This window comes from Rhinatrema bivittatum, chromosome 7 (genome assembly GCF_901001135.1).
Source record: "Rhinatrema bivittatum chromosome 7, aRhiBiv1.1, whole genome shotgun sequence".
NCBI lineage: Eukaryota > Metazoa > Chordata > Amphibia > Gymnophiona > Rhinatrematidae > Rhinatrema > Rhinatrema bivittatum.
In genome coordinates, this window is record NC_042621.1 from 9396870 (window position 1) to 9421399 (window position 24530).

Here is a 24530-nt window from a genome sequence, read left to right on the forward strand (position 1 = left end):
GGCATTGGCTTTGGCATAGCACCCCTCTGAGCCTTGCACTGGCTGTATTTTGCTGCCTTCAAAATGATGGCACTCTAGGCAACCATCTAGTTTGCCTAATGGAAGCACCGGCCCTAGTTACCCCCATGCCTTCTGTCAGGAGGGGTAACCATAGTAATTGTTACAGTATTTTATTCAACATGTTTTGCCCTTTTTCTGACATCTGGTTAATCATTACGTTAGTCAAGCAAGTAAGAAAACTTTATAACCTAATGTTGAGCTGGATTTCTTTTTGTACCATATGTGGCTGGCATGGCCTTCTTAATAGTTCATGCCTTATCTAAGACCACAAACATCTCTTGGTTTACAAAAACAGTAGCATCTGTTCTCAGGACTTAGTACATTTCATTCTTACAATCTTTTTAACAATCTTAAGGCACATACACTGGAGCCAGGGCAAGCTACATTAATAATATAAAGCCAAGTTCTTATTGGTTAGGAAACCAACTGCATGGAAAGTGGGGTTTTCCTTCTCTTATTATTTTGCATTTACCCTAAATCAGGGCTGCTCAAACCAGTCCTTGGTGTCCCCAGCCACTCAGGCTTTCAGGGTATCTCTAATGAATATGCATGAGATTTATTTGCATGCACTACTTCCTGTGTATGCAAATGTTTCTCATGTATATTCATTAGGACTATCCTGAAAACCTGACTGCTGGGGGGGGGGGCCCATGGACTGGCTTGAGCACCCCTATCCTAAATTATGCACCATGACTATGGCATAATCAGAGTGCTTTGACTATCCATTCTGTAAGGATTATATCTCTTCAAGAAGCGAAATACCTTTCTGTTAGAACACTTTTTGAAGTCCTTTGGTAATGCCAAAATTCATGACCGATTGATGTTTTCCTCCAACATCAATCACACATAAGAACATAAGAACATGCCATACTGGGTCAGACCAAGGGTCCATCAAGCCCAGCATCCTGTTTCCAACAGTGGCCAATCCAGGCCATAAGAACCTGGCAAGTACCCAAAAACTAAGTCTATTCCATGTAACCATTGCTAATGGCAGTGGCTATTCTCTAAGGGGTAGATTTTCAAAGGGATGCGCGCGTACCCCCCGAAAACCTACCCCAAACCCCCCCTGCGTGCGCCGAGCCTATTTTGCATAGGCTCGGCGGCGCGCGCAAGCCCCAGGATGCGTGTAAGTCCCGGGGCTTTGCAAAGGGGGCGTGTCGGGTGGGTGGCACGAATTTCGGGGCGTGGCAGGAGGCGTGTCGGGGCGTGACGCCAGCCCGGAGGTGTGGTCGAGGCCTCTGGACCAGCCCCAGGTCGGGTGATGGCGCGCCAGCAGTCCGCTGGCAGGCGTAAATCTGCCAACAAAGGTAGGGGGGGGTTTAGATAGGGCCGGGGGGAGTCGGTTAGGTAGGGGAAGGGAGGGGAAGGTGAGGGGAGGTGGAAGGAAAGTTCCTTCCGAGGCCGCTCCGATTTCGGAGCGGCCTTGGAGGAAACAGGCAGCGCGCGCCGGGCTCGGTGCGCGCAGATTGCACAAATGTGCACCCCCTTGCGCGCGTCGACCCCGGATTTTTGTTCGTGCCTGGTGCGCAAACAAAAGTACGCGCACGCGTAAATTTATAAAATCTACCCCTAAGTGAACTTAATAGCAGGTAATGGACTTCTCCTCCAAGAATGTATCCAATCGTTTTTTAAACACAGCTATACTAACTGCACTAACCACATCCTCTGGCAACAAATTCCAGAGTTTAATTGAGTAAAAAAGAACTTTCCCTGCTCAAGACTTAAGTTACCGAAGTGGATAAAAATTAGAACATGCCACAGAATATTCAGCAATAAGTTTTGATGGTTTTCACTGTCAATGGTCATGGGATATTTATGACATTGCGTATGACCCTTTTATGCCAGTAAGAATGAGTTCACTTGCCTTCCTTTGATATCAGAAATTCTCACAAAAGACCAATAAAGTCATTCATCAAGAAAAGCACCTCCATGAAAGCATCATATATTCTTACAAACCTGGGTCCTCATTCATCAAGCGCCTTCTCCCATTTTTTATGGGAAAACACTTCTTGAATTTGGCCCTTGGTTTCTCACAAGATTACAGTATTTACTGAGGAAGATATAAGGAGGAGTAATATTGTCAGGCTATCAACAGCCTCAAGAATTACAGTGGCATTTCTAAAACCAAAGCCAGAACAACTGTAATTCTTTCCCAGCAAAGGAATCCATATCCCATACCTTCCATTTTTTTTAGTCTATTTTCTAAAGGGAAGAAGGCTTATATCATGTTTCTATGTGTGTGTGTCCATGTGTCCCACCCCTAATAACTTTTGAAGAAACTTTCAACCACATGTGTTTTATAAACGTGCATATTATAGAATACGCATCTTTACCCTGGAACATACATGCATATGTTTGCTTACGTACGAATACATGCAATGCATTGAAAGAGAGTATTTGAATGTCTTGAAGGCATATGTTTGTTCTACCTATTTTAAAAATACACACATACATTTTATGCATGAAAAAAAAAGTAGAACTTACATAAAATCTGTTTACATGCATTGAGTCAGCATATTTTAAAATATTTGCATACTATATAATTGAAATTAACAAGTTTACCAATTACTCAGTTTACAGTTTGCCTTAGGTCATCGAGACCCTCCTGGTCATTCAACCTAAACTCCCCTCACTTCACCCAGACTTCCCACCCAGCCAATACTAAACAATAAATAAGTTTGATATCAATTAAATGTGGCACATTTAAAACTAATCAGAGAAAGTTCTTTTTCACTCAACGCACAATTAAACTCTGAAATGTGTTGCCAGAAGATGTGGTTAGTGCAGTTAGTGTAGCTGTGTTTAAAAAAGGATTGGATAAGTTCTTGGAGGAAAAGTCCATTAATGGCTATTAATTAAGTTGACTTAGAAAATAGCCACCGCTATTACTAGCAACGGTAACATGGAATAGACTTCGTTTTTGGGTACTTGCCAGGTTCTTATGGCCTGGATTGGCCACTGTTGGAAACAGGATGCTGGGCTTGATGGACTCTTGGTCTGATCCAGTATGGCATGTTCTTATGTTCATAATTAGCAGGTGTAAAATTATATAAGTTGCTAAATACATGCGTGTCTCAGATTAGCAACTTGCATGTGTAACTGCTGGCCCCACCCAGAATGCCCTTAGACCAGCCCTTTTCTACATGAATATATGTGCTTACAATACATAATGAAAATTACCTCCTTCCATTTTAGTACCCTATCCAGACCTAATTTTCAGCATGGGAGTAGGAGGAGGGATCTATGTATATGGGTGGGCACATGCATATGTCCCAGAAAGTAGACTCCATTAGTTATGCATGGAATTTCTTACTTGCTTATTCTTCTTCATAGATATTCTACTAATAAAACCACTGAGTGTGTCCAACCATAATTTCTGTTAGGGACCCACTGAAAAAACTATGCACCATCTCCAAAAAACAACTAGCCTTCTTCATCAGAAATATCAGCTGGTGATTCACAGGAGATTATGCTGCACGGAGGAAGTAGAGGCTGTTGCAAGGAGGGTCAGGACCTGATCATCGAGAGAGCATGAGCCCTTGGGCCACAGCACATCCCCAGAGCAATGCTCCAAGGTATGCACCGTGGATTAGAGATGTGAATCGTGTCCTCGATCGTCTTAACGATCGATTTCGGCTGGGAGGGGGAGGGAATCGTATTGTTGCCGTTTGGGTGTTTAAAATATCGTGAAAATCGTTAAAATCGTGAGCTGGCACACTAAAACCCCCTAAAACCCACCCCCGACCCTTTAAATTAAATCCCCCACCCCAAATGCCTTAATACTTCATCAACTTTGGGAGGGAAGTACTTACTTGCTCTAAACCAATGGCAGGAAAACCGGCACACTAAAACCCCCTAAAACCCACCCCCGACCCTTTAAATTAAATCCCCCACCCTCCCGAACCCCCCCCCCCAAATGCCTTAAATTACCTGGGGGTCCAGCGGCGGTCCGGAACGGGCTCCTGCAACTGAATTGTGTTGTCTTCAGCCGGCGCCATTTTGCAAAATGGCGGCCGCAAAATGGCGGCGGCCATAGACCAACACGATTCGACTGCAGGAGGTCGTTCCGGACCCCCGCTGGACTTTTGGCAAGTCTTGTGGGGATCAGGAGGCCCCCCCAAGCTGGCCAAAAGTCCCTGGGGGTCCAGTGGGGGTCCGGGAGCGATCTCCTGCCGGTGCCATTTTCCGTACGGAAAACGATTCGCGGCAGGAGATCGCTCCCGGACCCCCGCTGGACCCCCATAACCTTGGGCCACCACCCTAGTGGCAACTGCTTTATGCAGGGCCATTAGACTCCTTGTAAAGGAGTGGCCCTACTATCCCTCTTTAACTGTGTGGGACCAAGCTAGATGCCTGGTCCAGCTTAAAACCTAGAGAAAAAGAGAAAGCTCTATGGGCAGGACCCTGCTAGGCAGGGATAATGATGTCTCCAGGAGAAGGCAGTTCCTGTAATATATCTGACATAAGATAAAACTGTAAAGACACTGCTGGAGTTAAGCAGTACATGTTGTACAATGTTTGAGGTGCTAGAATTGTTATGCTTCGACTCCAGGTTTAAATGAATGTTTCAGATTTTAGCTACAGGCAGAACCTATTTATGTTATGTCTTGTTATATAATACTTGTGTTGTTTCATTTATTAATTTGTCTTAACTTTTTAACTTTGATTAATACCTCGAGGAATAGCTTTATTTTAATAATTTTAACTTCTATCTTTAACAGCTAAATACTTTATTAATGTGCTTTTAAAAATTTTAGCTGTTATCTTTTATTTGATGTATTTATTGTATTTCATTATTGTTTTAACTGTAAACTCCACAGTAGGAGCTGGGAGGAAGGGCCACGCAGCCGGCGCCGGGACCCATCGGGGTAAGGCCCTCTTTTACTCGCCCTACCCACGACGGCCCAGCACCGGACACGTGAATACCCGGCAAACACGATCGCACCCGCACCCGAACGAGGCCCGAACGAGACGCACAGACGACGTCACGAACCCGCGACCTACCAAGGGATTTAAATCCCCACCCGATCCCCAGGCGTCGCGCGCATAAGGAGCGCGACAAAGGGGCCTGCCCCTTTGTGCGCCCCTTAGTGCAGCCCCGAGGAGCTGCCCGACAGACCACATAAAAAACCAGACTTTGAAACGCACTGAGCTACCAACTCTAGAAACACAAATAACAGACCTTCCCTCAATCCCTCCTTTCTCGTACCAACTAACCACTTCCAACACACCCTCCTACCACCCCTCACTTAAACCTGAAGCCTACAAACCAACAAAACCAAGCAAATAAGCAAGAACACCGAAGAACAACAGAACTCCATAGAGCTAAACAATTCCACAAATAACAAGATGCCTCCACAAACAGGATTCAGACAACTTGTAAGCATCCCTATCAAAAAAAACATCAAAAACCTATTCTACCTCACCTTCTTCCTTCTAAACGCTCAATCTCTGACAAAAAAATTCATGCTAATATCTGACCTGATACAAGACACAAACCCCGACTTCATAGCAATTACAGAAACTTGGTTTAAAAACACTGATCAAGTGATACTGAACCAGATCACCAACAACGAATACAACTTATTCTCAATCCCTCGTAAGACACGCAGAGGAGGAGGACTTCTCTTAATAATAAAAAAGAACTTCGCAATGATCAGGATCAACAACAACCTTCCCAATAAATACGAAATCGCCCTCTTCGACTCAGAATGCCTACATTTACCTAATCTACTGCCCCCCCAAGCTACTAGAAAATGCTATCTCCCCACTACTGGAATACCTAATCACAAACATCAACACAAAGAAACCAACAATAATCCTAGGAGACTTTAACCTCCATATAGATGACAACCCCAGATCACAAAACAGCCAAACACTAATAGACATGCTGGCCAGCCTCTATATGACGCAACAAGTAAACGTCCCCACTCACAAGGCAGGACACACCCTGGACCTAATCTTCACCAGTCACCACTTTTATGGCACATCAGTCTCAGCCAACCCAATCCCATGGTCAGACCACCTCCTACTACGATGCAGAACAACCAAACAAGACAACGCACCGTCAAATGATAACAATATCACCTCATTTACTTACAGACCTCCCTTCCAAATAAACATATTAAAACAAGAGCTAGGAAAACAAATCAACAACCTAGACCTCTCCTCCAGCAACAGAGCAATACAATCCTGGATACACCTAACAGAACAAACAGCTAATAACATAAACCCCAAAAAAACAAAACTATTAAAAAAAACCAGAGATAAGAAAAACCCTTGGTTCAACACACAACTCAAATCATTAAAAACAAACCTCAGAAGACTGGAAAAAGAGTGGAAGAAAACAAAATGCGCAACGACCCTTCAAAGATACCGCACCCAACTTGCCTTTTACAAAAAATCGATCACAAACACCAAGCGTGACTACTACAGCCAAAAGATAAAGAACGCAACAAATAACTCGAATGCACTATTCAATATCGTCAGAAACCTCACCGAAGAAAACAGCAACACCAACACAAATTCCTCAAACAACCTAAGCCACGACCTAGCTATATTCTTTAAAAACAAAATAAGCAAAATAACAAGCAACTTTCAAAGCAACACAACCACAGAAGACAAACTCGAAGCAAATTCCATAACCCCGTGGTCAGAATTCAAACCCATATCAAACTTGGAAACAGAAAAAATGCTAAAAAAAACCAACCCTGCTCGCCATGACCTTGATACTATCCCAACACGAAGTTTGAAAGAAATAGCACACATTGTCGCTCCAACAATTGCTGCCATCATTAACAAATCTCTAGAAGAAGGAGAACTACCAGAAGAACTAAAAACCGCAACTATCACCCCCATACTAAAAAAGAAGAACCTAGATCCCACAGACCTAAACAACTACAGACCAATCTCAAACCTCCCCCTAATCGCAAAGATGACCGAGAAAGCAGCTCTTACTCAACTCAACGAACACCTTGAGGACAACAACATTCTCCACAATGCCCAACATGGATTCAGAAAAAACCGCAGCACAGAAACTCTCCTTGTCAACCTAACAAACAAGATAATTAGAGGCTTCGACAACAACCTAAGCCACATCCTCATCTTACTTGACCTATCAGCAGCCTTCGATACCGTAGACCACACATGCCTACTGTCGAGACTAGCCAGCATTGGGCTCACAGGCAAAACCCTCAACTGGTTCAAATCTTTCATGAAAGACAGATTCTTCAAGGTTACCATTAATAACCAATCTTCAAATCCTCTCCCACTCGAAACTGGCGTACCACAGGGATCTGCACTTTCTGCGACCCTCTTTAACATATATCTACTCCCTCTATGCCACCTCCTATCAACGATCGGAGTTACTTTCTACATGTACGCCGACGACATCCAACTCCTCTTCCCAATAACATCCACAATAGAAGAAACATTAAGAACCGCAGCCAAACACCTAATCACCATCAGAAACATGCTGAACCACCTAAAGTTATCCCTCAACATGAATAAAACAGAATGCATACTAATAGGAAGAAACAACACTACACAATCCTCCACTCCCCTCTCTCTACAAATAGAAAACTTCAACATCCAACTAAAAAACTCAACAAGAGACCTAGGAATCTGGATCGACAACGAACTCAACTTAAAACAGAACATTGCTTTCAAAACAAAAGAAGGCTTCCACAAACTACATGTCCTCAAACATCTAAAACCACTACTACACCAACATGAGTTCCGAACAATTCTACAATCGCTCATCTTCAACAGCCTCGACTACTGCAACTCCCTCCTGATTGGCCTACCAAAAACCACCTTAAAACCTCTGCAACTACTACAAAACGCCGCAGCAAGAATTCTAACCGGAAAAAAAAAAATCTGACCATATCACACCAGTCCTCAAATCACTTCACTGGCTCCCAATAGACCAGAGAATTAAATTCAAAGCATTAACAATAGTTCACAATGCAGTAATACACTCAACGGATAACACCGCTCTCAATGAACTTATCCTAACACACAAACCTCAAAGAATGACCAGATCTGCAAATAAACTTCAACTTGAAATTCCATCAATTCCTCTAGCCAAACTCACTAACACCAGGAACAGAGCTTTCTCCATAGCAGGCCCGAACTTATGGAACAACATTCCACAACATTTAAGCGCAATTCATGACATCAAAGCATTCAAAAAAGAACTAAAGACCTGGTTATTCAGTCAAACTTTTAGAGATGGCGTGGGATAAGAAATCCACCCCCTCTCGAACCATTACATGCTGACGACCCCATTCCTTCGACGATCCTTTTCTATTAAACACTGTATCATCTCCCTTCTCCCCCCACCCCCCTCTCTCCCTCTCACCTCCCCTACTCTGCCCTCTGCCCTCATCCCTCATCCTCTTCCAACCTTTCTCAAGTCTTTACCTGTAGCACCTAACATGCCCCGAGCTCCTACTCTTACCCTTATCCTACATCAACCCTATACCGCTCAGATTGCTATTCGTTCCACATAATAATTAATGAATATCATATATTTACTCCTCGTGTCGATTACCTCTTTCATATAAATTTCTCTTCTAATATGTTAAATAAAGTTATACTATATGAATGTTAAATACAGTTATAAGTTATTTGTATGTATTACATTGTTATCCTGTAAACCGGAGTGAAGGCAAAACGCTATACTTCGGTATATAAAAAAACCACAAATAAACTGCTGTGAAGGCTAAAGCCAATGCGGCGGTATAGAAAAATTAATACACTCTAAACTCTCTAAACTCCTGAGGAAGGGAGGAATTAGCAATCTGTTATGCTTTGACTCCTGAGGAAGGGAGGAGTTAGCAAACTGTTATGATCTAATCCTCAAGAAGGGAGGAGTTAGCAATCTGTAATGAATCTATTTCTGTGGAAGGAGGAGGTAGCAATCTGATATGCTCAGCTCCTGTAGAGGGAGTAGTAAACAATCTGTTAGGGTTTAGACTGAATCAGTTGCTGAAAACTCCTGAGGGAGAAGGAGTAGCAATCTTTTGTCAGTGGAGTGCTTGGAGAGGGCACCCAGCTGTAGAGGAATGTAGATAGGTGGATCCTTGGACCGATAGCAGATGACTGCGCCCCCGAGAATATCCTGAGAGGGACCACCGGCTAGGCTTGAGTACGGAGACAGACACAGATAATTCTTTTATTAGACAGGTTAGTAGAACCACCAGAGGTGGCAGTAGTGAGCTGATATGCCCGGCAGGTATGAAGTCCTTCAGGTACTGGAACAGCGATCCCAGGGTTGCTGAGCTGTAGAGAAACTATAGATAATGAGTAGACAAGGTATGCTGTGTTCATAGCCACAACTGGATGACAAAACTCACATAAGGTCTTTAGGAAGCTCAGTAGCTGGAAAGGGTTAGGCCCTCGAGCAGCGAGTACCTGGTTCCAGGGAAAGCTCTGAGAGAGTGATGGTAACTCACATATGTCTGTATCTGCAATAACTTCCAGGCAGTAGAGAATCTTCAGAGTGTTCAGGAACATGGGCCCTCGAGGAGCGAGTACCAGTTCCTATCTGCAATCTGAAATAAAGAAAAGAGCGAGGACCCCGAGGAGCGGGTACCCCTGGTAAGTCCAAGGAGGCAGAGTAGCTTGGGAGCAAAGCCAAAGTAATCCCCCTTTGCTAACTCGATTCGTTTAGCGAATACTGAGACCTTTTGTATTGGAAGTGGATGACATCATCTCAGGGGAACGCCCCCGAGGTTCGCGCCCTTGCTGGTACATCAATTGGAGCGCATGCGCCCTACGTCATCAGGAACATGGCGGATCCGCAGTGTCATGCTGGTCCGGGGATGCCGGAGGGAGACGGCAAGAAGACGCCGCAGCAGTTAACTGTCCATCAGACCCGGAGGGAGTCGGCACAGAGGTAAAGAGGGCGGAGTGAGGGCGTCGAGCAGCAATAGACGCAACAAGAATAAAGCTGGAATCTTGTGTGAAAGAAGCTGGAGTCAGTGTGGCGGGTGTCTCCAACTGTTGAGGAGGTGGACCCTTGAGCCAAAGGGGAGTTGGCGCAACCTGTACGGAGGAGCCACACAGGTCCCCACTGTTGGCAGGCACAGCTGGCTGAAGCAGAGGCCCAACAGAAGTGGAGGAGTAGCCTAGAAGTTAGAGCAGTTAGAGACCAGGGTTCAAATCCCACTGTTGCTCCTTGTGATCTTGGGCAAGTCAATTTATCCTTCATTGCCTCAGGTACAAACAGATTGTGAGCCCTCTGAGGCAGAGAAATAACTACAGTACCTGAATGTAATCTGCTTTGAAGTGCTGAAAAGCATAATATAAAAATCAGATAAATAAATAAGGAGCTTCACCAATACCAGCCCTCTTTCTCCTTAAGTTGAGGTCTTGGGTGGCAGATCCAGCTGGACTTAGGTACAGGCCTCTGTAGAGGTGAAGATTCGTTGCATAGAAGATGATGCAGGCCAGCATAGTAAAAGAAAGTGGTTTCAGGTAAAGCAGTGGTCTGGGCAGGTGGCAGGCAATCAGATTCAGGAACAGGCTGCCTGAGGCGAGCAAAGTACTCACAGGGTCAAGGTCCAGGCCAGGTGGAGATCAGACAACAACGATAAGCAGGCAGAGGTCAGAGGCTGGTGGAGGTCAAGTCCAAGCCAGGGTCAAAGCCAGAGTTCAAACTGAGGAGACATGGAACAACGGAGGTCAAGGAGCCACAGGAACAAAGACGAACACTGGAAGACAGACAAAGAGGACTGACCAGGAAGACAAGGACTCGAGATGAAGACAGACCAGGAACACAACAGGAACCAGGAACAGATGTCGAGAAGAGTGCTGAGGCAAAACACAACTCTGAAGAGGCAATCTATTGCCGAAGCAAGGAGAGGCGGGAGAACATAAGAACATAAGAAGAACATAACAACATGCCAAACTGGGTCAGACCAAGGGTCCATCAAGCCCAGCATCCTGTCTCCAACAGTGGCCAATCCAGGCCATAAGAACCTGGCAAGTACCCAAAAACTAAGTCTATTCCATGTAACCGTTGCTAATGGCAGTGGCTATTCTCTAAGTGAACTTAATAGCAGGTAATGGACTTCTCCTCCAAGAACTTATCCAATCCTTTTTTAAACACAGCTAACCACATCCTCTGGCAACAAATTCCAGTTTAATATTGCGTTGAGTAAAAAAGAACTTCCTCCGATTAGTTTTAAATGTGCCACATGCTAACTTCAAGGAGTGCCCCCTAGTCTTTCTATTATACGAAAGAGTAAATAGCCAAGTCACATCTACCCGTTCTAGACCTCTCATGATTTTAAACACCTCTATCAAATCCCCCCTCAGCAGTCTCTTCTCCAAGCTGAAAAGTCCTAACCTCTTTAGTCTTTCCTCAAAGGGGAGCTGTTCCATTCCCTTTATCATTTTGGTAGCCCTTCTCTGTACCTTCTCCAAAGCAATTATATCTTTTTTGAGATGCAGCAACCAGAATTGTACACAGTATTCAAGGTGCGGTCTCACCATGGAGCGATACAGAGGCATTATGATATTTTCCATTTTATTCACCATTCCCTTTCTAATAATTCCCAACATTCTGTTTGCATTTTTGACTGCTGCAGCACACTGAACTGATGATTTCAATGTGTTATCCACTATGACGCCTAGATCTCTTTCTTGGGTTGTAGTACCTAATATGGAACCCAACATTGTATAACTATAGCATGGGTTATTTTTCCCTATATGCATCACCTTGCACTTATCCACATTAAATTTCATCTGCCATTTGGATGCCCAATTTTCTCACAAGGTCTTCCTGCAAATTATCACAATCTGCTTGTGATTTAACTACTCTGAACAATTTTGTGTCATCTGCAAATTTGATTATCTCACTCGTCGTATTTCTTTCCAGATCATTTATAAAAATATTGAAAAGTAAGGGTCCCAATACAGATCCCTGAGGCACTCCACTGCCCACTCCCTTCCACTGAGAAAATTGTCCATTTAATCCTACTCTCTGTTTCCTGTCTTTTAGCCAGTTTGCAATCCACGAATGGACATCGCCACCTATCCCATGACTTTTTACTTTTCCTAGAAGCCTTTCATGAGGAACTTTGTCAAACACCTTCTGAAAATCCAAGTATACTACATCTACCGGTTCACCTTTATCCACATGTTTATTAACTCCTTCAAAAAAGTGAAGCAGATTTGAGAGGCAAGACTTGCCTTGGGTAAAGCCATGTTGACTTTGCTCCATTAAACCATGTCTTTCTATATGTTCTGTGACTTTGATGTTAGAACACTTTCCACTATTTTTCCTGGCACTGAAGTCAGGCTAACCGGTCTGTAGTTTCCCGGATCGCCCCTGGAGCCCTTTTTAAATATTGGGGTTACATTTGCTATCCTCCAGTCTTCAGGTACAATGGATGATTTTAATGATAGTTTACAAATTTTTACTAATAGGTCTGAAATTTCATTTTTTAATTCCTTCAGAACTCTGGGGTGTATACCATCTGGTCCAGGTGATTTACTACTCTTCAGTTTGTCAATCAAGTCTACCACATCTTCTAGGTTCACCATGATTTGATTCAGTCCATCTGAATCATTGCCCATGAAAACCTTCTCTGGTACGGGTACCTCCCCAACATCCTCTTCAGTAAACACCGAAATCATTTAATCTTTCCGCGATGGCCTTATCTTCTCTGTGCCCCTTTAACCCCTCGATCATCTAACAGTCCAACTGACTCCCTCACAGGCTTTCTGCTTCGGATATATTTTTAAAAGTTTTTCCTGTGAGTTTTTGCCTCTACGGCCAACTTCTTTTCAAATTCTCTCTTAGCTTGTCTTATCAATGTCTTACATTTAACTTGCCAACGTTTATGCTTTATCCTATTTTCTTCTGTTGGATCCTTCTTCCAATTTTTGAATGAAGATCTTTTGGCTAAAATAGCTTCTTTCACCTCCCCTTTTAACCATGCTGGTAATCGTTTTGCCTTCTTTCCATCTTTCTTAATATGTGGAATACATCTGGACTGTGCTTCTGTATTTTTTAACAATGACCACGCCTCTTGGACATTTTTTACTCTTGTAGCTGCTCCTTTCAGTTTTTTTCTAACAATTTTTCTCATTTTATCAAAGTTTCCCTTTTGAAAGTTTATCACGAGAGCCGTGGTTTTGCACACTGTTCCTCTTCCAGTCATTAAATCAAATTTGATCATATTATAATCACTATTGCCAAGCAGCCCCACTACCGTTACCTCTCTCACCAAGTCCTGTGTCCACTGAGAATTAGGTCTAAAATTGTTCCCTCTCTCATCGGTTCCTGAACCAATTGCTCCATAAAGCTATCATTTATTCCATCCAGGAACGTTATCTCTCTAGCGTGTCCTGATGATACATTTACCCAGTCAATATTGGGGTAATTGGAGTCTCCCATTATTACCACACTACCAATTTAGTTAGCTTCCCTAATTTCTCTTAGCATTTCACTGTCCGTCTCATCATCTTGACCAGGTGGACAGTAGTATACTCCTATCACTATAGTCTTTCCCGACACACAAGGGATTTCTACCCCTAAAGATTCAATTTTGAATTTAGTCTCATGCAGAATGTTTATCCGGTTGGACTCTATGCCATCCTGGACATAAAGCGCCACACCGCTTCCCGGGTGCGCCTCTCTGTCATTGTGATATAATTTGTACCCCGGTATAGCACTGTCCCATTGGTTATCCTCTTCCCACCATGGCTCTGAGATGCCAATTAAGTCTATGTCATCATTCACTGCTATACATTCTAATTCTCCCATCTTACTTCTTAGACTTCTGGCATTAGCATACAGACATTTCAAAGTTTGTTTTTGGTTTGTATTTTCATTGTGCTTTTTAATTGATAGGGATAAGTTAGAATTTTTTAGCTCAGGTGAGTTTTTAGTTACAGGCACTTGGACTACTTTTTTATTATTGGAACCTCACTGTCGGGATGCCCTAACTCTAATGCATCATTAGTATCCTTTGAAGATACCTCTCTCTGAACCATGCGCTGCTGAGTGACTGTTGGCTTTTATAGACCAGTCCGTGATGTCATCAAGGGGGCACCATGGGAGAGTTCCCATCATAGGCCCTTTAAATGCCAGCAAGTTGGGCGCACACACGCCTAGAGAAGCTCCTGCATTACTGGCATCGGCGGCTTGGGCCTAATCGCTCCGCAACGGGTGACCAAGGGATGTACCCACAACCCGCCGAATGCACTACCAGCCTGAAGTTTTGCTCAGCTATCCCACATATGGTGTTAGTTCAGGGATTTATTTATTTAAAAGTTTTATATACTGCGTCATACTGGAGTAGTTCAGGGCAGTTTGCAAAAGTAACACTCAAATTATAATAACAAACAATAAAACAATATCTATAAAAATAATTGACATAAAATCAGCAATACAAGATTCTGCATCTTAATAAAATCTTCCTGTTTGCTTTATTGTTTCCTGATCCAGGGAGAAACTTTTAAGGATTGAAGGTTGTTTGATCAAATACATTTTAAGGCTCTTTTTAAATTCCTTTTGGTCAGTGGTCATACATAGTGACTCCGGAAGCATATTCCTAAGTTTGGATCCAGCAATGGAAAAGGCAAGATTCCTGGTTATGTCCAGTCTAGCTATTTTTACAGTAGGGACTTCCAGCAAATTTTTATCAGCCAATCTCAATTGCAAAGTTGGCTTATATAGGCATAACGATGAACAGAACCATACTGAAGAATCATGATTTAGTAAATTGTGTACAAGTAAGGAGAGAAGCTCCGCTTGCCTAAGAGAGGGAAATAAAGTGAGTTAGAGTCTGGACAAGTAGGGGGAGGTTTTTTTCCCCCTTTTGCCTGGCAGGAAAAAAAAGAATGAAATAATTTGTTGCAGGGTGTGTTTGTACATGGGGTGTTCCTGAAGAAATGTGCAGCTGCCAGAGAGGAGCCTGAGGGCAGTGTAACAGAAAACCTGGAGTGGAGCTAGTGAATACACTGCTGGAACAGAGTGCTTGAAAGAAGTGAACAGCCATGTACTTTTATATGATAGTAGTTCCCCTCTCTAGAGAACAGGAGTGAGTTTAGGGAGAACCAGAGGCTGCCCAAAGTAAGTGAAGAGGTAATTCAGCCAGAAAAAACAGCCAAGGTAGTGGAGCCAGAGAACCCACTTTCAGGAATCCAGGCCAGGCACAAGAGTAAATGGCTATAGCTGGTGGCTAGATTATGTGAGATTGCGGCAGAGATGGCCCAAGTGTTGAGAGAGCTGAGGCAATTCGCCAGAAAAAAACCACTGTATTAAAAGAGGAATTGTAAAAACCTACTAGCCTGCCAGATAGAGCCAGAGGGATGAGAGCAGGCACAGTGGAATGAAAGTCAGTTGAAGAAATCTTTAATGACTGTAGCTTGTATGCTGGAAAGCTCAGACAGAGGTGCTGCAGAAAGGCCAGAAAGAGGCGCTGAAGTTGGTGACAGTGCAGAGGAGTCAGAAGACGCCAGGAAAACAATTGAGAGAAAGATGAAGCTGTGTGTAGAGCAAATGAAAAAGAAATCACAACAACGGCACCCAGATAAAGTCATGAGAGCCCTGCCAGAGAAGGAGCAGTAAATAGACTCATATAAAAGAATTTGAGTGAACATTGAGCAAAGGGCGCAGTGGGTGGCGGTTGTATTTAGGGAGTGGTTAAGGCTAACCTTAAAGAAAGAGAGGGGGAGAGCATGACCCTTTCGCCCCTACACAGAGTCTAGCTGGTGAGAGGCCAGAAGATGCCTGTTGGAGAGTGGAGTCGCTTCCCTGAACGGGATCCAGGGTAAGTGGAGACGCTCACCCCTTGGGTTTGAGCTGAGGGGGAGGGCATGCAAAGGAGTGGCCCTGCTACCCCTCTTTAACCTGTGCAGGACCAGGCTAGATGCCTGATCCGTTTTAAAACCAAAGAGAGCTCCATGGATGGGACCCTGCTGAGCAAGGATAAGAATGTGGGCCCAGCCAGGATCAGACAGAGCTTGCGTCTCCAGGAGAAGGCAACTCCTGTGATCTGATCTACTGTGAAGCTGTAAGGACACTGTTGGAGGTAAGCAGTACATGTTGTATGCTGTTTTGAAGTGCTATAATAAAGCTGGAATCTTGTGTGAAAGAAGCTGGAGTCAGTATGGAGTGTCTCTCCAGCCTGAAGCTTTGCTCGGCTATCCCAAACTCCCCCATCTCCTTCAAAGGCTCAAATAACTGCTGCAACAGCAATAATTATAAATTATAAACAGTCCTCTCCTGTGTGTTCCCTGCATAAAATATGCATCTTAAAACCATACAATTTCATATTTATGCTAACTTAACATGGAACTACTCTTACAACAATAAAAAGAATAAAAACAACCAAGATATGAATGCAGGGGGTGGGTGGGACATAAGCAGCTAGCAGGGGAGGCAGAAAGCCAAAAAGAGGAAGGACACCTCTCACCTTTATTTCCTGCTAATGCCACCCCTTTCTTTGGCAGTCCCCCCAATCACTGTGTCCCAAGGCAAATTGCCCAGTGATAATGTCGCTGCAGGCACATGACATATTGAGAGAGGGGGAGGCCACACTATTGCTATTACCACACGGTTCGACCTGGCATGGGGCCTTCTCTTTTCACTCTTTTCCTCCACTCCTTCCAGCAGAGCGGTGGAGCAAATGAATGGGCAGCCCTCTCCTCACCACCACTGGACCAGTAAGATATTCCTCTGGGATTCCAGAAGCATGAAAGGCGGGGCAGTGGCACACGTGCCCCGTTACTAGAGGTACCTGTGCACTGCAGGCCCATAAAGAAAGACTCAGCCCAGTGGCTCACTGTGTACTGTTATGCAAGAGCCCTGCGTTTTATTCCCGAGCCTGCCTTCTACCTCTTGGGCCAACTAGGGCTAGGGCTGCTGCAGGGCCGTTTTTCTAGGCCCTAGGGAGCAGCGAATCTCAGCCTTCTCACAACAGTGACTCTTACTGGACATAGTCAGCCTACATGTATTCTGGTAGGAACCACAGTCTATGGCCCTCCTAGCCAAGAACTGTTGCTTAAATGGCTGGGCACAATAGGAAGAAGGTGATAAATGGGGGGAAATGCCAGATAGTTACAAGTGAAGGATCAGGATTGGTATAATTCTGGATCAGGATTATACCATTTAGATGTGGGGAGAGACAGATTAATTTTTGTTGGGTTTGCAGCTCCATGTGGCACCTAGAAATGGTGATGTCCTCAGTGTTTTTCTAGAGAGATTACCATTTTACCCTTGTGGATCCTTTTTGTTTTCAAGGAGGCAGCATTTCCTGTGCTTTGCTCTCATTTTTCTAATATTTGACTTTAAGCTCCATGGTGACTTTTGTTTTGGATGAGGGTTTCTTGCCACCCTCTCATGCCACCTGTAACTTATTTGAGTTTGGAGTGCTAAATCCTTTTTAGATTCAGTTTCTCTTCTAAACAATGAAAGATGTTCTTCTGGTCTGCTCAAGAGGAGCAGACCAGAAGAATCCAAGGAGTGGATGACTTCTAGCCATCCTATCAGAAGGAGGAAGGAGATAGGGAAGAAAAGGAGAGGAGGCAGATCACATCAATGGCCCATGAATGACTACTAACGATTGGTAGAAAGAGAAGTAAAAGGTATCACCCTTCATACTACAAGAGGAGATAGGAGATATAAGACCACATGCCTTAAAGTATATTTTTCTTACTTCATCTACATTTGGAGGAAAATATAACACTTGCCCTGTAATCCAATTTATTTATTTTTTGTTAACCTTTATTTCCTTCGTCAGGTCAGCTATACGGTCCACCAAATCAAAGCAGCTTTGCAGTAGATCAATCAGATCTCTTTCCTGCATGGGAAGGGGGGGTGGATCCAAGATGGCATCATAGGAAGATATGAGGAACTTTGTGTCAGTGGTGTTTCTTCTTGCCTTTTACCTGATTTCCTGATGGTCAAGCAAAAAGGAAAACTGCGGGTATATCCCCCCTTCTTACCCTCCTTCGACACCACTTTGGCAAACAGTGATCCCTCAGCTTTTTCAGCCTGCTTTAACATCTGGTGCAGTTCTCGTTGCCAATGACTCTGAGGGAGTAGCTTCATGGCCTGAGACTAGTGTCACTGAGTCCCGACCAGAGGATTCCTCCTTCTCCAGTGACTATGACAGCATCATCATCACTTGGTGCCTTAGACCTGGTGGGATGTGTCTAGGGCAGAGACGCAGGGGGCAAGTTGATGCCGGAGCAAATCAGTTGGTGGAGGAGCATGGAACCAGCAGTTTAGTGGGGAGAAGGTTGGACAGCATCTGGCAGCCCTATCTTCAGTGGAATCTTCTCTTGCAACCCTCACTGGTACCATTAACAATATGTACATTTGGTCCCAATCTCAGGAAGAAAACTTATACAGATCAGATTGAGAAGCTGAAACAAAGTTCTGAGAAATTGGCCTCTGTTCAAGTTAATATTGTTCAGGATAGGAATCTGGTACATTGGAGGATTGAAAACTTAGAAAATTTCGTTAGAAGTCTTAATTTGCATGTTTTGAATTTCCCCATGATTGCCATGATTTCTCCAGCTGAACTATTTACATCTTATATGCAAGATGTGCTGGGTATCTCACATTGGGCATGCCTAAATTAAGTAAAGCCTTTTATCTTCCCGGGTTACATAGTGGGACTAGGGATGGCGATATTGTTCAGGAGATTCCTCAATCAGCAGCCAAGGCTTCCTATGTTTCATCATTGTTAGACTCTCCTACTGTGGTCGAGCCTTGCCTGGCCACTTTGTTAGTAACATTTGCCTCATCACAGGCCTGGTGTCACGATTATTTTTTCATGCTTCTAATTTATTTATGGGCTCTGGAGTTCATATATTTCCTGACTTTTGCAGAGCAATGCAAATACGCAGGAAGACATTTCTGGTAATGTGGTAGGAGGTGGTTTCCTTGGGGAGCCAAATTTTTGCTTCATTTCCCATGTAAACGTTTGATTTCTTTTCCTACTGAGAAGTTTATTTTCTTTGAGCTTTCACAGCTGCATTGTTTTATTGACTTCAGAAGTACCTCTGTAGGCTTTCCAATGCTTAAAACGTTTTGTGCATGAAGGTGTAAAGTGGGTTATCCTTGCTTTGTATGCACAGAGCTTAATATTCTTTTTCAGAAAGTTTTTTTTTCCTTTTTCTTCTTTGTACTCCCCTTAATTTATTTAGGGTTCCTCTCCCATATATTGTGGACGCTATTGCAATATCATGTTTTCTTGTATACCTTTTATCTTTTTCTTATATATTTCTGCATTTTGCTGTTCAAGTTTAATGCATGTTATATTTTGAAAATTAGAAATAGACTTTTTTTTAAAAGTCTCTTTTGTGCATATCCTGGCAAGGTGAGTGAGCAGATGGAACATTCTTGCTGGCCAAATAACAGCTCAAACGGCAGTGTATAAGAGAAGTGAAGCATCATACTTCACCGACATGTAAAGCCCTCAGAAGCATCCAACAATGCTGCCATTTTTTACTCTCACAGGAGAGAAGAAATATATTCCTATCCATTTTCATGACATGAGAGAGGAGGTGTAGAATTTCTGAAGCGAGAGGCGAATTATCCAGCAAATGCATGGGCAGTGAAATCACGAGAGTCCCTTGAAGAAAAAAAAAAAAATCAGCTCCCTTGGAAAATAAATAGTAAAGGTAAAGGAATCTTTCACCTTGAGAATAATGTTGCAGGAATTTGCTGCTGTTCTCTGTCTTTTCACCATAGGAAATCTCGTCACAGCTGTTGTCTGGCGGAAACGTGGCCAAAAGCCCTTTAGCACAATGCCTGGGAGAAATGGGGAAAGTGAGATCTGGCAGATTCTTGCATGTGACATTAATTGTTCAATTACAAACTGCTTCAACAAGATTGATGCAAAATTGAAACAGAAAGGGGTAATTTATTTGTAGTGAATAATTTGAGACGAGTGTATTGCCTCTCATTTCTCGTTTACATCACAGATCAGAGCTGTTTTGAAGGCAGGTTTTCTCAAACTGAGGCTTTTACATCAATGCAGATAATACCTTATTATTTATAGAGATAACTTTTGGTCTGCTATCCAGGCATTTGTTTTAACTTCTGCTGAATATTGCAATTCCCTGTATGTGGGACTGCTGAATGATTGGATTAGAGTTTGACAGTTGCTGCAAAATCTGCACTTGCCTTGTTCTGGGCAGATCCACAATGCAGCATGTGACCCCTATGGCAAAGGCTAAAGTTTACTGTCTTTTGCTTGGTTTTTAGAGCCATTAATCAGGAACAGCCAGTTTAACTTGCAAATTTGTTCTCATCTTCTATTCCCCTGCTGGGCTTGCGTTCTGCAGACAGGTGCTTATTATTTATTATACCTGTAAAACAGGTAAACCCTGACAGGCCACACGGCAACAAGTCTTCTCTGTTATAGGTCCTGTCACGTAGAATACCTTCACCAGTGGAGTTTCAGTCTTTAACTGACTATGTTCAGTTTCAGAAGAGGCTTAAGATTGTTTGTGGAAGCTTTTCCCTAGGGTTAACCCATTTGTGGCAGAGATTTGTTATTGCAACTTCGTATGCTGAAGGGAGTCTGTGTGTGCTTCTGATCATTGTTATGTCAATTTTTGTTCTGTTATTACTTTATCTATGTTTTTATGTTATCCAGCTAGCACAGCTGGGCTGCTATAGGTGGAATATAAAGTGTTTTAATTAAATAAATAAAACCAAATGTTACCAGAGCGGATCAAAGTTGGCCTTTTTTTGGAACATGCAGGATGGGAGAGCACATCCAGATGAGATAGAAGGGTACTTCAGTATTGAAAAGTTACTTAAAAAACAAATTGCTATCAAGCTTTGTTTTTCTTTCTCTTTTTTTTTTTTTTTACCAAGTTCTGGTTCCTTCATTCCTGGCCTGTGAAGATCCTGTTTTGCCTTGTGAATAATTTTGGAGGAATTTGCCATTGCTCTCTGTCTTTTTGCCGTGGGACTTACTGTAGAATCTTATCATGACAGCAGTCTGGCAGAAACCTGGCCAATGCCTGGGAGAAATGGGGAAAATGAAAACTGTGGCAAATTCTCGCATGCATCATCAATTGTACAATTACAAGCTACTGCAACAAGTTTGATGCAAAATTAAAATGAAAAGGGGGTAATGTATTTGTAGTGAATAATTTGTGAAGGGTGAGGTTTTGTTCTCTTTCCTACTGATGCAAAAAATGTGAAGGTGTCTATGGGATTGACCTCTGACTGTTAGCATTTGGGTTGTTGGGGCCCTGGGCAAGAAAGTCATTTAGGACATTTCGGAGGGTTACTTTTGATTGTCTATAAGCAAGTCAGATATTTTGTATTTCAGTTTCATTTTGCCTTCTCCACAAGACTGCAGTGAAAGTTGTATCTTGGAACTGTTTAACATTCTTTGGGGAAATTAGATAACTAGTCAAGTGGTAATAAAGCAAAGCCTTAGAAAAAAGTATTGCACTTCCAAAAAAATTATTGTGAAATTTTGAGCTCCCTAAATTGGGAAGCCATTTTCCACACCCTAAAACTGCCACTGCCTCTGATCTCTGCTGATTCCTGTGTATAGGATCCAGTGGATTCCTTTCTAAGAGAAATGTTTTATCTTTAAAGGAGAATAGACATAGTAGAAGTATTGTGGGTTCTAACTCCCCCATGTGGGGGCTTGAGATGCTGAGTTCCTGCTACCATCTTAAGTTGTGGAATCTTTAGTTAACCCTCCCGGGGCAGAATGTTCTTGTTGCTGTTCCCTTTTTGGTTTATTTGCCTGGGGAAGGGCCCCCCCCTTGGATCTCTGGGTTCAGATGGTAAAGTGAAGGTGCCTTTCCCTATTTCTGCCATAGATTTTGGAAAAATTTCTTTTGAGAGAAGGAAATGTTTTCTCCCTGTCTCCGGTTTGGTTTTCCCTTTCTCTTAAGAATTAACTTTTGAATTTTAACTAGGGCTCATGGACTCAGTTTCTCTACCCTCTGGTGCCTCTCATGGAGAAAGAACCGCAGAGCCATCTGTGTCCTTATGGAGGGATGAGTCTACATTCATTCCCAGGGAAAAGGAGTTAGAGAAGAACGCCAGTGGCACAACTTAGGTGGTGTCCACAACCATCTCAAGAACATCATCAAGGGAGGGGATGAACTTAAAGATATCACCCAGGTACGAACCAAGGGAAGGAGGAGACATGGAGTAACTGCAGGAAATGAATGACAACTTGGGCCTTGAAATTAACACAACTAAATTGGGCTAATATTTTATGGACCATCTATTGGGAAGAAGCTTAAAAACTACCCCAATGTTTGGAATGAATACAATTGAGATTGGCTTTGACCACCAGATAAATTGATTGGAAGAGTAATGTCACAAATTAACTGGCGATCTAAAGCTGTAACATGGATTCTGTAAATATCAAAGGCTATAAGGAACTTGTTATCAACTTCTCTGCCCTTGATTAGTAAAAGCTTAAACTGGAAACCACATACCTTCCAGCATGATTATAATTTGGTGTTATTTGCAATTGACTTTAATGCTTGATAAAAACTTAATGCGCAGGGCCTAGAAAAGTGATCTCCCCCCCCCGCCACAGAATTCTGGACACTCAGAGGGAATTAACATCGGGAGAGGACTTTAACAGTTACATCTGTGTTTAAGGTGTGGTCTCTAGGGTCCTTCGAGGGGACACCAGCCCAAGGGTTACACATATCAGAGAGCAAGCCACAGATGGCAGCTTTAGGACAGGACTAAACCCTAGAGGGGATTATGGCCAAAAAGTCAGGAAGAGTTAAAAGGAGGAGGCAGAGGATTCTGAGATTTCAGCAAAAAGGACCGAGGGATAGTAACAAATTTTCTTCAAGTTATTGCTTTGGATCTATGGTACTGATTTTACTATAAAACGAATGAGCAACAGGTCAGCGAATTATTGCTTTCACTCTGCATATACTGCACACTAAACACTGAACTGAAAAAAAAAAATGTTAACAAACAGCTTTCAAGAGTTGGCACTCCCTTCTTCAGGTACAAAGGTTACAGACCTAAAGAAGGGAGGGCTAGCTCCCAAAAGCTAGTCAAAAATGTATTATGTTAGTGGAATAAAAAGGTATCACCTTCTTTTCTTATTTGTTTGTTAATCTTTATTTCCCTACATTGACATGGCCTAACACAGCCACCATGCAAACTGTGCCCTAGAAAATCTGTAGCTAAGGGTTATCATCTGTTAACAGAACACAATGAAATGGTATTTCTAGCATCATCCTCACCTGTCTGTGGACAGGAAGAAAATAATTCTGCCTCTAAAAGTGTAAAATTAAAATTTCCGTGCAAAGTAAAAACTAGCTGAAGAACGAAAGCGGAAACTAACAAAACAGAAAGTTTTTTCAACATGTGAGCCTCCTCATATAGCGAAAAAAACTCCAATGGATCAATTACCTGTGAACAGATATTTTGTGTAAAAGCAAAAAAAAAAAAAAAAAAACACATCTCTTCCTAAGCGATAAAAACTGTTACATAAGCAAATATTGCACAAATGTTATAGATTTACATGATTAATCATTTCCATGTGTGCATATCTCTGTATATGAGCAAATGTTTACAATTTGTAGGTCTCTGAGTTTAATTCCAGAGCTTTTCTTACCCATGCAAAACTTTAAGACAGAGCAAAAAGGGGTGACAGATGAAAAGTTTACATGCTCATTTCTAGCAGCCCTGCGTTCCTTTCCCTTACCTGTTATCAACACGGCTTTGCTATCCACAGGTAGCATTTCTGCTGAAGGCATGCAGACATAGAAGAGGACGGACATCAGAGAGAAGAGGGTCAAGCCTAGGCAATCTGGAAGTACTAGCAAGCAAAACATTTCCAGCAGGCAAAGCAAAAGTGTACCGAAGGCACATCTCTTCCCCATCTTCACCTGCCTCGTCCATAACTTGTATATGACAGATCCTCCAAGCAGTAGGTTCACACCCATGTAGGGCAGCAAAGTAGCTTCAGGAAAGTACATGCCCATTCTAATTCCAGGAAAACTCACATCCACCGCAGCAGAAAGCAGGTGTTGCTAAGCACTGTGTCTTAGCAAGAACCAGGAAAACAAGCAAAATCAAGTTGCATGGTAAATATGACTAAACTGGAAGATGTTTTATCTTATCAGGCTGTCTGTATAAATACTACAATGCTTCTTATCCCCACCTCTTTTTTATTGAACTGTTTTTTTTCTCCTTTGTAGAATAACTCCACCCCTTATGGGGATAACACCACTTGGGTAATGAATGACAGAACGTACAGATACTGTAGGCATAAATTCAAGTAAAAATGAATGCGAGTCTTTCAGATTGCTGCACTGCTATTCTGAAGGTCAAGGAAATCCGCCCCCCCCCCATCCCGGTAAACGTTTAACTTTTTATTCTGCTCTACAAAGTTTCTTCTCACAACTAGAAGAATACCAGTATGGCCAGTTACACCCTGGTGAGGGCGACAAATGACATCAACGTAAGTTCGGTGACTCTG

General features: G+C 42.9%; 1 protein-coding gene across 1 annotated transcript in view; it reads right to left on the reverse strand.

Moving 5' to 3' along the window:
- HSD17B2 (hydroxysteroid 17-beta dehydrogenase 2) overlaps positions 1-24122 on the reverse strand; it is a 125415-nt gene extending 101293 nt beyond the window's left edge. Inside the window, exon 1 of the mRNA XM_029608121.1 lies at positions 23754-24122. Within this exon, the coding sequence (XP_029463981.1) occupies positions 23754-24033 (280 nt within the window). The 5' untranslated portion in view covers positions 24034-24122. The remainder of the gene's footprint in view (positions 1-23753) is intronic.
- Between the last annotated feature and the right edge of the window lie 408 nt (positions 24123-24530).